General features: G+C 40.9%; 1 protein-coding gene across 1 annotated transcript; it reads right to left on the bottom strand.

Annotated features, from left to right (window-relative positions):
* Positions 1–685: 685 nt before the first annotated feature.
* LOC311494591 (interleukin-17 receptor D) lies at positions 686–17,165 on the bottom strand. The gene is made up of 12 exons (XM_084553700.1): positions 16,907–17,165; positions 10,834–10,918; positions 8,229–8,387; positions 7,832–7,950; positions 4,871–4,994; positions 3,914–3,952; positions 3,682–3,827; positions 3,521–3,595; positions 2,644–2,710; positions 2,128–2,274; positions 1,858–2,030; positions 686–1,769 (listed from the first exon to the last, which is right to left on the bottom strand). Exons 1-12 carry the CDS (start codon positions 17,027–17,029, stop codon positions 1,236–1,238), a joined length of 1,791 nt encoding a protein of 596 aa, XP_084409826.1. The 5' UTR covers positions 17,030–17,165; the 3' UTR covers positions 686–1,235.
* Positions 17,166–17,210: the final 45 nt, after the last annotated feature.

The raw sequence follows: 17,210 nt of genomic DNA on the forward strand, positions 1-17,210 counted from the left end.
CGTAATTCGTATTTTTATTATTATTATTATAAATTTAATACAATCAAATCGTGAATTCTTGTGAACAATTTGTAGTTTTTATTATTATAAATTTTTATTATTATAAATTGTAAACGATAGTTCCAATAGTGAATTATTGTAAATAATTTATAGTTTTATTAAAAAAATGTATTATTGTAAATTGTATACAGTAGTTCAAATGGCGAATTATTGCATATTTTTTATTACAGTTTTATTATTATAAATTATATACAATAGTTCTAATAGTGAATTATTGTAAATAATTTATAGTTTTATTATTATAGATTTTTATTATTATAAATTGTATGCAATGGTTCAAGTTGTGAATTACTGTAAACAATTCAAAGTTTTATTATTATAAATTGTATACAATTGGTCCAATCATGAATTATTGTAAATAATTTCTAGTTTTTATTATATAAAGCAAAATTTTCAAACAATATCATATCCATTATTATAATTTTAATACATTTTAATAATTTAAAAATTTTTTTACATTTTTTTAATTTGTAATCATTTTAATAATTTTTAATTTTTAATAATTTTTAATTTTTAATTAATAATTAGGTTGATATTTAGTTCAAACGTCTTCTGCATAATTCCCCACACAACTGTCAAAAAACACTTCACATGATTCATCCGACGAGCCAGAGAGAGCTTGCTTTAATATAGCTTTATTAGACGGTTATGTGCACAAAGACAAATACACGCAAACTGTTGCAAAAAATAAAAAATGACAGGACCTGTGAATCCATTCTTACATGAGATATGCGCACAAATAAATAAAAAAAAGCAGCGTACGTATGTAAATAATGTTCTTTATGTACTTCAACGTTCTCACAGAATAACTAAGATGATATGAGATTATAACAGTGCTTACATAAAACATTCTTTATTACACTGAATGTTTTTTTTGTTTTTGTTTTTTTATAGGACATTGCAAAAATATCAGTATACTGTATATAAAGAGTATTTCTGTCCATTACACATATCAGTGGATGCTTTTTTATTTATTTATTTTTTTTATAAAATCCTTCTTGTGCACACATGTACGCAGCATACATGTTGCAGGTTCACACATTTTAGGCGTCGTAGTGCATAGTCTGTGCAACTGCAGTGTCCCCGAGACATAGCTAGGACACCTGCTAGGGCACATGGGGAAGGGCTGCTCCCTTCAGCTCATTTTCACTCGAGGTTGCTCGGATTTTCACCGATTAGTCCCCTCCCTCCACAGAGGGCTGCCTTTTTGCCTTCATCGCCGCCCCGGCCTCACCGATGGCCGCCTGCAGAGCGGCGCCGGACGCCACCTTTGTGAAGCCTTCCTCCGAGATGTGGTTTATCTTCAGGTAACCGCCGGGCCTGTGCAGCGACACTCCGTGGAGGTGGGAGAAGAGCAGGGGGAAGTCTCTCGCCAGCGCGTAGAGAGACACCAGCCTCAGCTCGGCGGGGACGTCCGTTTCCTCGGAGTACTCAAACACGGCTGCCATGTATTTGGACAAGTCCTGGCCCCTCGCCTTGGCTCGGCCCACCTCATCTCTAACGAGCAGAACTGCGGCGTCAGAGCTGTAGATGTTGCACCCCACGTCCTCGTCTTCGTCTTCCTGCTCCGTCATTGGAGGCTCGGCTTTCTGGCTGAGGCCTCGGGAACAAACCACCAAGATGAAGTCGCTTTCCTGGATGTGCCGGGAGTACCACGCCATGCTGCCCTCCTCGGCCACGCTCAGAGAGTCCCACAGGTCCAGCAACACCTGAGAAGAAAAGGAAATAATAATAATATATGGACAAATGCTGCAGAAACGTGGTGCGAATGAAGCCGTGAGATGAGCCGTCCGGTACCTGAGTGGCCATGTGTTGCTGTATGAAGGCCCCTAACTGCAGGACGGCTTTGACGTGAGCGGGGCCGTCGCGGGTGCTGTAGCAGATCAGAAGACGAGGAGGGGTCGGCCTGTTCCTGGGCAACGACACCACTTCCTCAGGAGTGCCGCTCTCTTCATGCTGCTTGATAATATCTGAGCGGGTGACGAGAACAAAAATTAAACTTCAGTTTCCCTACTGAAATCAGATGCAATCACGCGGAGCTGCGTTCGGGGGTTTCGTCTTTCGCACCTGGTTTTATCTGAAGCGCCTTCATGTACAACTTGGGCTTCCTCCTGGCCAGAGCGAACAGCACGGCTCCAAGCGCGGTCACCACGGCGATGCACAGCGGAAGCAGCACAGCCAGGGTGGGGCCGCCGGAGTGCGCCGAGGCTCCCTCTGAGGAATGAGGAGAGAGTCTAATTAAAAACTGAATGCTGGATGTAACCTTTGAGCATAACACACTTAAAAAAACAGAACATTAAAAGTAGCTGCTATTCCTAAATATGTCCACTAGGCGTCGCACAGTTTTAATGTTTTGAAAAAGGATAGATCATTAAGTGCTTTAAGGTTATCATGCTGTTATCTTCAGTGGGCTGTACGTGGGCCCCTGAACTAAAAGGACACCGCTGCTCTAAAGGATGGAGGACTGATGTCACTGGTCACACATGCACTAAGCACACAGACTCTACATTTACATCATTACTCTTCCGTTAATACGTAATGATTAGTTAAAACGTAAGCAACAAAACAGCCGCCCCCCCCCACCTTTGCGAGTGTCCGTGACTCGGATATTAAACGTTTTCCTCACTGCATCCACCTCGTTGGCTGCGATCTGTGACAAGAAATCATTTTGAGCATTTCTGACCTTGGACATTTTGACATTAAACAAACATCAAGTGATTATTTAATTTTTTGGGGCCATTTAGCGACAGAATAACCAGCAAACACTGAATTACACACAATCTTCTGCTTTTAGCTCGGTTTTCCTTTCCAAGTGAGCCGAGATGAAAAGCCTGCTTACATTCAGCGGTATACACCAATACACCGATCAGGCATAACATTATGACCACCTTCCTAATATTGTGCAGGTCTCCCTTGTGGTGACTCATCAGAGAATGGACATGGACCTTCTGAGGGTGTCCTGTGGTGTCTGGAAACACAATGTTGTTAAGTAGAGGGGCCTTTGAGGGGAGGGGCCTCTGTGGATCATCCCACAGATACTTGATCAGTTTGGGATCTAGTGAATTTGGAGGCCAGGTCAACACCTTGTGCTGTTCTTCATGTTTTTTTTTTTAGTTGTTCCTAAAGCGTTTTGTGGCTGCATCCTGCTGGGGATGGCTGCTGCCATCAAGGAGCGTCATTGTTACTTAGACGTGTAGCACCCACCTAGACCAGACCAGGCACCCCCGCCTGGTCTGGTCTAGGTGGGTGCTACATGTCTAAGTAACATCCACACCAATGAATGCCAGGTCCAAAGGTTTCCCAGTGGAACATTGAATTGTCACAAGATGGTCAATGTTATTTACTTCTCCTGTCAGTGGTCATAATGTTGTGGCTGATGGGTGTATATTAAACACTGCAGCTTTTATTCAGTTCTTTTTATCATTAAACACAAAGCCATCTGAGGTTTTTTGTCTTTTACCTCACAGGTGTAGTTGGTTCCTTCTTGGAGGTCATCCAGCTGGTAGCTGTGGTGAGTTTTGTTTTTGGTGGAATTCTAGGGGAAATTAAACGGACATTAATACAATTATTAACTCAATCAATGCACTGAACGGCGACAAATTAAAAAAAAAAATCCCTCACAGGCGTTATGTCGGTGTATTTCTTCATGCCGTTTGCGTAACACAGCGAGAAGTAGCTTCTGATGTCCAGGTCTGGAGGAGCCAGGTTGAAGGTGACAGTGATGGCCGCCCCGTCCTGGTGCACATCTATGTGTTTGGGGTACCAGTCTAAAAGCAGAATACAAAACACTTACAAATGTTAAAGTGATCTTAATATAAGAAATAATGAAGTTATTTGAGAACTTTTTTCTCACCTTTTTTGCACTGCTCCAGACCATTCTTCTCTGCACAGGCTGCAAAACCATAAATGTCAGCGTTATTATATATGCTCTAGATCAGGCAGGTTTGAGAGAACACACTTCACTGTAAGTCAGTTCTTCTGGATAATAAATACCACTTAGAAGTCTTTGCACGCTTCGAATTTTCTACATTTCTGCATAAAAATCACGCAAAACACTGGTGGATTTACACACAAGTCCTGAAAGTAGACAAAGAGAACACAAAGAAGTTAACTAGAAATATTAACCTTCAAGAAAAACGTACCGTTCATGCATATCTGTGAGCTGCAAAAGCACGTGATGCCTTGTTTTTGTCTGGGGCCCACTTGCATAACAAGAACCACTTCAGGTAACTGCCGATCAGTTATGTCAGGAGGAATTTCCGCAACCGTTTGAGCTTCCCACGAGGCTCCTTCGTCCGTGCCAATGTATACTTCCCACAAACACGTGTTGTGAAGATCGGACCGAGACAAATCCCTGATATTTCTGACAAAACGGGCGACTAAAAGACGCCCGAGTTTCGGTAAATTGTTTGGAAACACTTGAATTGACTTGTAATCCTGGTTGCAACTCACAGACATGTAATGTTGGCTCGTTTTCCTGAATAAACAAATGCACAAGTAGAATATTTCTGCTTAAATTCTTTGATTGAGTTCTCTTTGTCTGTTTTCTTGATGCCATTCTTTTGCAGAAATGCTGAAAACTCTGGAGGACACAAATACCTTTAAGCAGCACTGTAGGTCTAAATCTGAGTCAGATTCTATTAAACCGTAGTTATATATATATGTGTGTGTGTGTGTGTGTGTGTGTATGTGTATGTGTGTGTGTGTGTGTGTGTGTGTGTGTGTGTGTGTGTGTGTGTGTGTGTGTGTGTGTGCGCGCGAGTACATAATGAGATAATCATCTATAGCCTGGAGCTTAAACGGGTCTTACAGCGCGTTGAGAAGATCTTGCTGTGGTAGAACTTCTCCCACTCCTCGGGCACCGGCAGAGCCATGACCGTAACAGCATACTGAGACCCGAGGGAGAGGCCGGGGAAAGGGTCTGACCTGTACACCTGCAGGAACGCAGCACAGAACAATGAGACCTTGGGTTTCATGTGAGCACAGGTTTTAGAGATAAGGGGAGAGAAAGGTTTTAGAAAGAAGAAAGAAAGAAGAGACGAGAAGAGACAAGAGGAGCCGGAGGACGTTACAGCTTAACATCTATTATGTCTGATTAATTAACCTGAAATGTTTCCTCAGTCAATATCAGTATCAGTTTTATTTTAGGAGATAATTATATATAAAGACAACGCCCTTCAGTGAGTTAGTGTGTCCAAACTTTTGACGAGTGCTGTTGCTGTAAAATTTCCCAACGTGTCTTTTAACTTATTATATACATACATTTAATATATGTTCGGGTATATTGTATATTTTTGTATATTTTGTATGTAGTTTATGTTTTTTATACATACACGTTTGTACATTTTATATATATACACTGCACATTTTGTATATTTTATTTATTAAATATATTTGTACATTTTTGTATATTTTATACAGACTTTTTTGCATTTTTATACATATTTAGTATATTGGACATATGCTCTGTATATTTTTATATATTGTATATTTTATATATACAGTGTTCCCTCGCCACTTCGCGATTCACTTTTTCGCGGCCTAGCTACTTCGCGGGTTTTTAATTAATACATATCTGATTCTATATCGCGGAAATTTCGCTATATATTGTTGGAATGTGCTAAATAAATATTTTCATAATTTTGTAATCGATTCATTATTTGAAACATTAATATTAATTTATGAAATTGCAATGCCTTGATTTTAGTGAGGTTGGTACCAGAGGTTGCGCTAGACTTTTTCGTTGTCGGTTATTTTGACTGATAAGGTCATAAAAATTCCGTTATAATCTATTTTTACCCGTCACTTTAATTTTTTAAATGATAATAATCGGTTCCGCGATGTTTGGAACGCAAACTGCGATGACAGACAAGAGCCAATTAATATGGTCACTCGCCACCAAGTGGTCAGGGGTGTGAATTGCAATCTGTCAAAACGATGGACGGCCTTCAGATTTTTCCGTCACATTTAAAAAAAAAAACGGTCAATGACGGAAAATATTCGGTTAACGCGACCCCTGGTTAGTACACAGTCGTAGCCATAAATGCAATGGTACTAATAATCGCCATAATAATTTCTTTCGGTGTTTCGGTTTCGGTTACTCGGCCCCGGGTTCTTAATTTCGGGTTTTCGGTTTCGGCCAAGAATTTTCATTTCGGTGCATCCCTATTTAAAATACATACACAACAGTATAATTAATCATATAAATACATATAAATCAGCATAAATAATAAAATAAATATGTGGTCGCTACTTCGCAGATTCTCTTTTCGCGGGGGGAGTCTGGAACGTCAACCCCGCGATAGACGAGGGAATACTGTACAGAGTACGTATCAAATATATCTGTACATACTTTGTATCTCTACTTTTGTGTATTTTATTTATACCTTGTATATTTTATATATACTTTGTATCTTTTTTATATTGTATATTTTACATATACAAAGTGTATATTAAATATATTTGTACATGCTTTGTATCTATACTTTTGTGTATTTTATTTATACCTTGTATATTTTATAAATATGTATATAAAAAGATACAAAGTATATATAAAATTGTATATTTTACATATACAGAGTGTATATTAAATATATTTGTACATGCTTTGTATCTATACTTTTGTGTGTTTTATTTATACCTTGTATATTTTATAAATATATATATGAAAAGATACAAAGTATAAATAAAATTGTATATTTTACATATAAAGAGTGTATATTAAATATATTTACATACTTTGTATCTTTTTATATACACTTTTGTATATTTTATATTTTGGCTGACTGTCTCTTTGTAATGATGCTACTGGTTACTGAAATTTCCATGCACTTCCACAGACATGTGAAGATCAGACAAATCCCTAATTTGTTTTTTAAACAGTCCGAAACTCTGAGCGACGCCTGCGTCTCATTACTTTGACTGCAAACAGTTGTAAACAGATGGACTCTAATTTGCCCTTAAAATTAACTTTCCAGATGTGCACTTACTATTGTGCCTCCCAGATATGTAATATTGGCTCATTTTCCTGGATGAACAAACACACAAGTCTAATGTTTCTGTCCCATTTGTTTGATTTGTCTATTTTAAGGACTAGAGTGAAAATGTTGCTGATGTTTTTATTTTTTTTTTATGAAATGCCGAGGGATGCAAAAACTTTCCAACTGCTCATTACACTTTATAAACAAGCAAGAGAACAAATGGTAGCAGGCTGCAGAGTGCTGTTTGTTTCCAAGAATAATTTAATAAATCTAATAAAGATGTATGATAAACATTGGTCACCCAGTCAAAAAGGAATCCATTTTGGCTGGAATGTGCTGTTTTTAAGGGCTCACAGTTTAAATACAGAACACAGAAAGTGTCTTTTTATAGGCAACAATCTCCAATACCGCCCTTATGTGGTTAACGTGGTTTTCATTTCTGTCAGTCCTTCAGTTAGCATGCAGCAAACATGGCTGTATGTTTACAGGATCTGTGCCTGGGTTTCTGAGGTGTATTTTAACAGACAACGTGGCACGCAGAGCGCTCCGGTTTCAGGTTTGGAAGAGGCCGTAATATCATCAAAGAGTCAGAATTCGGGAATTTGACCAGAAACTAAAACAATTTCAAAGGAGAGTGTCACAGATCCCCTTGTTGGTCAAAAATATTCAAACGGGAAAAAAAAGTGTCTACAAGATGTTTTTGTTATTTGTCTACGTTCGTGACAAGAATCCATGCTGTCGAAGAAAACACCAGACAGAAAAGGGAAGCCAAGACCTGGAGCCCTTCCTACCCTCTGAGCATGTGACGCCGGGAGAGAGAGGTTTCGGTGGAAGAGGAAGAGCTGACAGGCGCTGCTGGAGCCGCCCAGAGCCTGGAGGGACACCTGAAAGCCTCGCAGGAAGGCGATTCCTGCACAAAAACACAAAAGGGACATCGCGATCAGACGAAGGCCTCTCGATGAATCCCGCAATCTCACAACGGCGGGCCGATTTAGCTTTTAAAATATTTGTCAGAATGTCAACCTTAATAAATCTTGTTTATGTCAAGCTGTGATGTGAGAAAATTACCGCGTGGGAGGTAACAGGAATCCGACATGATAAACGAGTTTCGGGCAACCTTAAATTATAGACGTGTTTTTACAACTACTGCACCCACAGAGCGCAGCGTGAGGGACAACATTAACTCACCGTAAAAACTGGGCTTCCAGGAGACGACGACGGCGTCAGATACGGAGTTCGGCTCGTCCACAAATTCGACCTTCACCTCGTTTGGTGCTTGAACGTAGTGCTGACAGATTTTGGGGTCTTCGCCTCCTAATAGTTCAAGACACGGCCACGGAATACAGCCTGAGGAGGAACAATGAGCATGTCAAGTGTTTAGGACAGTCCTGGTCGATTATATGTTCTTGTGGACGGAGCAGAATCAGGAAGCGGGAAGTCTAATGTGATAGAAAAACATATGGTTGAGCTCTGTAAGGCTGGAGTCACTAATGTTAGCATACTAATATTTGCTAATTTGCGGCTAACAGAAAAAAAAGAAAAACAAACTACATTTCATCCCCTGGGGAACATAAACGATCTATGTTATTAATCAAATCTAGCCTCCTGGTTACAGTCTGGGAAACGCCACAGCATGTGGGATTCATCCTCCTGGAACCATGAACGAGATTTCACTGAACAATCCATTCAGCTGCAGCTATTACAGTGCGAGCCAAATATGACCGAGGCCCCGTTCAGACCTTGCACTGGGCAATCTGATCACAAGTGTCCAGCTTAAAGTACAGGTGTGAACACAACCGGGACCCAGTGGGGACACATTTGACCGATCTGATCTCAGACCACGTTTGGAAATGGTCCTGGGTCACATTTGTTGGCATTCTATTGGTCCTGGGTCACATTAAAGGCGACAGGGGTTCTCATTCGTTAAGAAAAAGTAACACTGTTATAAATGATCACCTGAAAATGAAAAAAGCACCGTAAGTGATGTCTGTTCGTTAGTAACGAGACCTTTAAAATATTCTGTCTTTGTAGCCATTAACTAACTACATATCTAAACAAGAATTAACGAATGTCTAATTACTGATGTTACGGTTTTCCTCAATAATCATTGGTTTACCTTCACTTTTACCTTTATCACCAAAGAGTTTTCAAGGTTCAGTTATAATCTGAGCTTTTCTAAAACAAGTAACATCAGGGCAAAGATAAATAAATAAGTAATACCTTAACGCATGGGCTTTCAGTGAGTGAGACTTACAGCTTGTTCAAAAATATGTATCATCTCCTCATGTCATGTCAGGACCATAGACGATATAAAGATGGACGTCGGAAACTGCTCCTCTAAAGAGAAGCCAAAGCAAGTCGAGCTCCCCCTGGTGTCTGGCTGCAGTATAGGTCATAAGCTCCACCCCCTCCATGTTAGTGGGCGGGACTTGGGCTGAACTAAAATACACGTCAAATCTTTTTCAAGGATGGTTCCTGTCATTTCAGGTAGTTCATACAATGTTGATGCATGTTCAAGTGTCAATTATTTGGATACGTTTCGTTTTAGTCAGTTGTTTGACGCGCTAGAAACAGGATGGCGAGTGCTAGTTGCCATGCCAACTACTCCATAAAACATCCTGTTGGCCCGTGAGAGTTGTAAAAAAATAAATAAATAAATGAGTATGGTGTATAATCCAACATTTCCTTGTAAGGTAGAGCAGAGTGTATCAATAATTAACCCCTTAACGGCTGAATTGATTTTTCAATTATATAAAGAAATGAATTATTTGTGTTTTTGCTTACCACTCTGACTGGTCCTACGAGAAACTAGTGCTTGCAAAAGGTTCCTAGGAATTTTTTGAATGTGCACAAAGCGACGTTATTTCAGCTGCAGTCTGAGCGGAAACAGTGCGTCGTGAATTCGTGACACTAGGCGTTAAGGGGTTAAACGCGAGGGAGTCTGGAGGAAATGTGGGCGGGGCATCAATATCGTGGCTACACGTGGCTCCGCTCTCGGACCGCACTGATCAGACTCCGACTCCGAAGTCGCAAGATGGCACTGTTCGTATCCCTGGGAAAATAGCGTCTGTTTGGCCAACGCAAGGATGTGGGGACGCATCGTCCATATTTATATACAGTCTATGGTCAGGACGCACACACAAGAAACAGCTGTTCATGGTTCTGAAACAGCGGTGGGCAGTGATCCATTAGACACAGCTGCTGCTACTAAGTCCAAAATGATTCACATTTGCGTACAGACTGCAAAACTGAGATCTGATCTGAAGCGTCGGCTCGGGACGCATGTGGAGACTCATTCTAATGCCAGGTGTGAACACTTAAAGCTGGACACCTGTGATCAGATCACCCAGAACGGATATTACTGTGAGGTTTGACCGGGGTCTGAGCCACACTGCTGACTTGTCTTAAAATAACTGTCGGTTGACACGAAGGCCCTTTGGAGAAGCCGCCGCAGACCTTTTCAAAAAACAGTAAAAAGCACTGTTGTGGCACTAAAGTTAGACAAATATTTGTCATGAGCTGGAGGCCCTGTTTCACACGAGCCGTCAGATGTCCCGAGAGAGGGGCTCAGTACAACAAAGGATCATACCCTTTGTGAATTTGCTCTTCTGCCTGCACGCTAATCCTAAACCAAACAGCAAACACAGCGAGATCTGGGCTAATCGTGATGCTAATCCTAAAGTCATACAAGACAACGACTCGGAGGCACGAGGTTGAAGAAACACCTCTGTGCTGCTGGAATACGTTTGAAGCCGATTCTGTGTTTTTAACAATCAAACCGTGTCTGACTTACTTCCGAACATTTCCATGGAGTTCAAGCCCAGGGCCTTCTTGAGATCCGTCCTGGTGATTCTGCAGTATTCGCACGCAGGTCCTCCCTGCAGGCGAGAGAGAGAGAAAATAAGGCCTCAAAAGCTTTTTAAATGTGTTGTTTGCGGCGAATGTGTCAGGTGAATTTGGACACATATAAATGGCCCATTTAATACATGCTCCCAGATGTTGATGGTTATTTGTGTGCATCCCCTGATAAAAGAGAGGATGCGGTTAAATTAGGAAGAAAGCTAGGACTTGTACTATTATTGTTTTGAGTTGCAAATCCTTTCTCACCACAGTGCCAAAGACCTGACAGGATCCTGTCAGCGATCCAGAACTAAACACTTTCACTTTGGTCGTACCATTTCCCTTTTCTGAATAAACCGATCATCTTAAAATGACAAACAAGTAAAATGCCTCTCGGGACAGTTTTTTAAAAAGCTTTTCAAACTTCAGGCGACCACACAAAGCCGTAGGTTCACACCTTCAGAGGTCAATATAAGTAAATAGTCTCCCCTTCAAGCCTTTTTTTTTGTTTTTTTTAAATTAATTCTTTCCTCACTCTTAAAGATTTTCCTGTCAAAGAACAATAAAGGATCAGGCAGCACAGTCACCAGTTGTGATTTTCACAAGAGATATATATCTGAGGTTTATTTGCAAGGGCTTACAGCACACTGCCACGTATGGGTGCTACTGCCATGTAGCACCCATTTCTAGATTTAGACAATTACTTTTACATGTTTTTATTAATTGGCAGTCTTGCTCTAAATGCACAACATCTTAGTACAGGGTATAAATGGAGCATTTTAACATGTAGAACACTGTTAAATTACATCTCACTAACTAATGTTCACAGGGATATCCTGCATTTAAGTGTGACAGGATTATACTGTTGACACTTATTGTACATTTAGAGCATTTCTAACTGTTCACAGGCACAACAATCAGTTATAGTTGTTCAGGGCTCAGCAGAGAATGGGCATGGGCCTTCTGAGGGTGTCCTGTGGTGTCTGGGAACAGAATATTTTGAGGGGAGGGGCCTCTGTGGATCATCCCAGGTCAACATCTTGAGCTGTTCTTCATGTTTTTTTTTAGTTGTTCCTAAAATGTTTGTATGTGTGTGTCAGGCTGCATCCTGCTGGGGATGGCTGCTGCCATCAAGGAGTGTCATTGCTATGGGGTGGGGGTGCCTGGTCTGGTTTAGGTGGGTGCTTCATGTCTAAGTAACATCCACACCAATGAATGCCAGGTCCAGAAGTTTTCCAGCAGAACATTGGATTGTCACAAGATGGTCAACGTTATTCACTTCTCCTGTCAGTGGTTCAAATGTTGTGAGAGAAATACACACCAAACAGAGAAAGAACAGGGAAATTAATATCCCAGTTAAATAATAACGACAGTAATTAACTGAACACGTTCTCCTCCTCTATGTGGCTTTTGTGAAACCAGAATACCCCTAAGAGAGATATTTCAACATTTCAAATACAAGCCATGAGCAAAAACAGCCGCTCTCGCATCCTTAATGAGGACCATGAAACGGGCAGAATAACTGTCGACTACGGTGGCCCTGAAGTGCAAATCACAACGGCAAAAGCGAAAACACAACGGCAAAAGCGAAAACACAACGGCAAATCAGAAAACACAACGGCAAATCAGAAAACACAACGGCAAAAGCGAAAACACAACGGCAAAAGCGAAAACACAACGGCAAAAGCGAAAACACAACGGCAAAAGCGAAAACACAACGGCAAATCAGAAAACACAACGGCAAAAGCGAAAACACAACGGCAAATCAGAAAACACAACGGCAAAAGCGAAAACACAACAGCAAAAGCGAAAACACAACGGCAAATCAGAAAACACAACGGCAAAAGCGAAAACACAACGGCAAATCAGAAAACACAACGGCAAAAGCGAAAACACAACGGCAAAAGCGAAAACACAACGGCAAAAGCGAAAACACAACGGCAAATCAGAAAACACAACGGCAAAAGAGAAAACACAACGACATTAACCAAAACGGAAAGGGTAGTGAGGTATATTGACTTCTAAAAGAAAAACATTCTTGTAGGATTCTGGCGGATGGCCAGATGGTTAAGTGTTTATATTAGTGTCAGGACCAGCAGACTTGAAGTTGGGAGTGATAGTTTGGGAGGCCTAAGAAAATATGCTATGTAGGAGAAGATGGTATGGTGTATAGTATGTGTGATATGAGCTCATGTTCAGCTGGTATGCATTAAGTTGTAGACGAAATGCATGTTGTGTTTTCTGATTTGCCGTTGTGTTTTCTGATTTGCCGTTGTGTTTTCGCTTTTGCCGTTGTGTTTTCGCTTTTGCCGTTGTGTTTTCTGATTTGCCGTTGTGTTTTCGCTTTTGCCGTTGTGTTTTCGCTTTTGCCGTTGTGTTTTCGCTTTTGCCGTTGTGTTTTCTGATTTGCCGTTGTGTTTTCGCTTTTGCCGTTGTGTTTTCGCTTTTGCCGTTGTGTTTTCTGATTTGCCGTTGTGTTTTCGCTTTTGCCGTTGTGTTTTCGCTTTTGCCGTTGTGTTTTCGCTTTTGCCGTTGTGTTTTCTGATTTGCCGTTGTGTTTTCGCTTTTGCCGTTGTTTTCGCTTTTGCCGTTGTGTTTTCTGATTTGCCGTTGTGTTTTCCCTTTTGCCGTTGTGTTTTCGCTTTTGCCGTTGTGTTTTCTGATTTGCCGTTGTGTTTTCGCTTTTGCCGTTGTGATTTGCACTTCAGGGCCACCGTAGTCGACAGAGGGTCTTCGAGATATTCCAAACATCTGCACACACTTAGTCATCACGGATCAGGTCTTGTATAAGTAATGACAGCACTGTCAGCTTTGGTTTACGGGGAGCCATAAATCTAGATAATACAACGCAGGCCGCGTACAAAAGAAAGAACCCGAAAACCCGCGTGTTGAACGCGTTGATGAGAACTTTATTTATGTAGATTTGCGCATTCTGCAGCGCACTTTTGAGGCACTTGCATATCCAATCCGTTTCATTCTTACATGCGTATATACCTTTATAATTTTACTAGAGCAATATTATACTTTTTACTTGCGTGCATTTATTTATCTAAAACAAAGCCTAATTAAAAAATAGATAACGTGGATAAATAAAAAATAAATAATAAAATAAAACAAATAAAAAGCAGATGTGTCTGCACCTCCACCAAAGGATTCTTTAACCTCTGATTAAATTCATTAAAATGAAGCTTGTAACCGAACTAACTAGCAAAATAGCAACACTAATTACACCATAAATACCTAGATATCAGTCACAGGAACCAACTGGATGCTGTTTCTATCCCTTTTAGCTGTGATTAAAGAGTTTTTATTATGTGTTTGTTATATTGGTGCTCTTACTTTATTGGAGGGCCTGAGTAATCCCTCCACCGACTCACCCTGCAGGTTTCTTTTTTTGTTTTTTAGAGACCTGAACTCGACTTACAGGTGGAGAAAACGAAGAGGGAAGAAATGCAGCGTTAGCCTCAGGCATCAGAGAGAGAGAGAGACTGTTTGATGGCTCACACAATGCTAGTTGAACTGAGAGTATGTTAACTGCTCGCTTGCACGCAAGCTGACGGGAGAGCGCAATCGTCTCGCTCAAGACAAATGCTCGCATACGCACACAAAAACCACAAATAAAATGCAAAAAAATGAATCTCTCAGTGGCCGTGAGATGAGAGAAACATCCACGGAAGGAGCCTCCACGAATATAAGCTTTCTTCAGTAAACAGACGTAAAAAAAAAAAAACATCTTTTCTTGGGTTCAGGCGTTACCAGAAAAACCTGTAGAGTGAACGTTGACGTAATTGTCAGCGAAGGACACGTAAAGGATCTAAATCTTAAAATAAATACTCCACAGCGACTTGCGTCATTTACTGGCGAAATCGTGATCAGCCGTGGCCGAGGTACGTTTCTTCCGTTTTGCAGGTTTGTTTACTTCTTCGGACCCGTCGCGTTTGTCTTGCGGCCTCCTGGGGGGACACCACCCAGAGGCTGGGAGCCACGTTTGACCACGTTTTATGTGAGTAACGTACGGTTTTTAAAAGAAAACGCATAAAAGTCGACCCGTTGATGATCAGATTTTTCAGAAAACTGTTCTTAAGTAACTTTAAAACTAAAAAGTTAGTGGGGAGGCATCGTCCATATTTCTATACAGTCTATGCTTAGAAGACTAAAAACTAAACTGACAAGAGTCAAATAATGAATAAATAAAACTTAATACAATGATTAGTAAAACATTAATACCCTGTATTTAACTTTAAAAGATATAAAATCATCATATTAAAGATTTAACACTAATCCTTTTGTTAGTCCTCTTAAAATCCCATGATAATCTTTAACTTGGCGTCAGCTTAACGTTTTAAAAAAAGAAGTCAGAACAGGAGGTGTGTTTACTGCCGTGTTAAATGAGGAGACAGACTTTTCGGCTTTAAAAGTTAAACGTTTTCCTTTCCTTGCTTGACGTTTCTTTCAGCAGAATGACAATTCTTTGTTTTGTGGGCTGCAGACGGGGCCAGATTTAAACCAGAACTGTGTCGTTTGTAATGTTTTCAGGACTCGGTTTGGCCTTTTCCTGCAGACTCCTTCTGCCTAAATCCAAACATTTATGGTATTATCTGTGCCACCCACCCACGGAGGATTTCAACCGTTGCCGCACGTAACCTTCAACTTGACATCAGCAGACACGACAACCGACTTGGGTTCGCTGACAGAAGTTGTTTCTCTGGACCCGTGCATCTGTTTTTAATGCCGAGACTTTATTGCGGAGGGAAACATTAGAAAAGCATGTTCTCATTGTCAGTTTCAACACAACAAAGCTCCTGAAATCTTTCCAGATTCCGGTTTCACGGTTTAAGAAAGTATGGAATTTAACAATAAACAGCTTGAAAAGGATGCTTTGTCCAAATGCCCACCACCCCGCCACCCACCCACCCCACAGACTCATCTGAGCCAGAATCATCATCTGCAGCAGCGCCTGAACACACCAAACCTCCCACTTCTACTCCTCTCCATGTCCTTTCACAGGGGTTGCAGCGCCTTACATGACGATTCAGGTTACATGAGGTGAAAGCTGAATGTAATCTAATTTACCTTTTGTAAAAACACTTCTACTTTTATATCAACAGAATGAAACAAGAACCTAAAGTTGGATTCATGCAAGTAGTGCCTTAATTGGGTTATATATCATTTGTGGCATGACTTACGTCACATTTTATTCTCGAAAGAAGATGTGCACATTGACTTTATTCCTGTTTTTAACGCAGGGCAGGCCTGAAAATCAGAACATTTCCACAATATTGCCATTTTTATTAAGCATTGCAAGTTTTTTTTCGCAATTTTACTTTGACAAATGTAAGAATCTCAGCGTGCAACTATAAATCAACTCCGACAATTACCCATTAACAGACAATGCAATTAAAAGTGGCAATAATTGTATAATTACAAAAAAAATAAACAGATGAGAAATGTTAGGCTTAAATTGTTGAACTAATTGCACACACAGTCTTTTTTTATCAGAGCGGTGAATGTTCATCTTTACTTTAACGACTTTTATTTTTTTAAACCGACTCATCTGCAGCCAGTTCATGTAATTAGCTGTGAAATGTTCATCCAGGTATTTTTTTTTAACTTAATTAAAATCAACTTGTTTTTCTTGTCGACGCCGTCAGTTTCCATATATTTGACGACTGCACCCAAGCTGGAAAACAGACTCAAATACTCAACAAGTCAAAAAAGAAAAACGCAGATTTTAAACGAGCAAACAAGCTGAAACTTGTGCCACATCTTACTTAACCCGAGTTAAATGACACACTAAAAGGCTACGTCTCTCCTGTGCTATTAGGAGGAAGACAGCTGGCTTTGTACAGAAAGAAGATATAGTAAATACCAAAACCTTTGTGCAATGCCATCAGCGAGGGCATATTAGTCAGCACGCTTGCTTAACACCACCTCGGCCCGGTGATATTTCACAAGTTCTGACTCATGCAGAAAGATGAGGCAAGGAGAAAACAACTCAGTGAACGCAGGTGCGAGAGGCGGCTTACCTGTCGGATGCAGTCCAGACTGCAGTCCTGGGGAGCGATGGCCTCGGCGGCGTCCTCACCCTGAGCGCACAGCGTCCGAGCCAGCGCCGAGAGCTGCCACAAAACTAGAGTCGCCCTCCACATGCTGCTGCTGGTGCTGCTGCTGGTGCTGCTGCTGCTGCTGCTACAGCTGGCAACACATCACCACACCGACACCTCGGATTCACGTGCGCCAAAAGAGAAGCCTCGGCTCGGACTGAAATGTGAAACCTGAAGTCGGTGCGTGAGAGTAAGTGACAGGAGCCTGAGGGGAGGAGGAGGAGGA

Source organism: Chelon labrosus (genome assembly GCF_963514085.1).
Source record: "Chelon labrosus genome assembly, chromosome: 10".
Classification (NCBI taxonomy): Eukaryota; Metazoa; Chordata; class Actinopteri; order Mugiliformes; family Mugilidae; genus Chelon; species Chelon labrosus.

Excerpts from the sequence above, each read along its gene's own strand:
- LOC311494591 (XM_084553700.1), bottom strand. The coding sequence starts at position 17,029 with ATGTGGAGGGCGACTCTAGTTTTGTGGCAGCTCTCGGCGCTGGCTCGG. Across the intron at positions 3,953-4,870 it reads CAAGATCTTCTCAACGCGCT|CCTGTGCAGAGAAGAATGGT; the intron begins GTAAGACCCGTT and ends ATGGTTTTGCAG. Across the intron at positions 1,770-1,857 it reads AGCAACACATGGCCACTCAG|GTGTTGCTGGACCTGTGGGA; the intron begins GTACCGGACGGC and ends TTTTCTTCTCAG.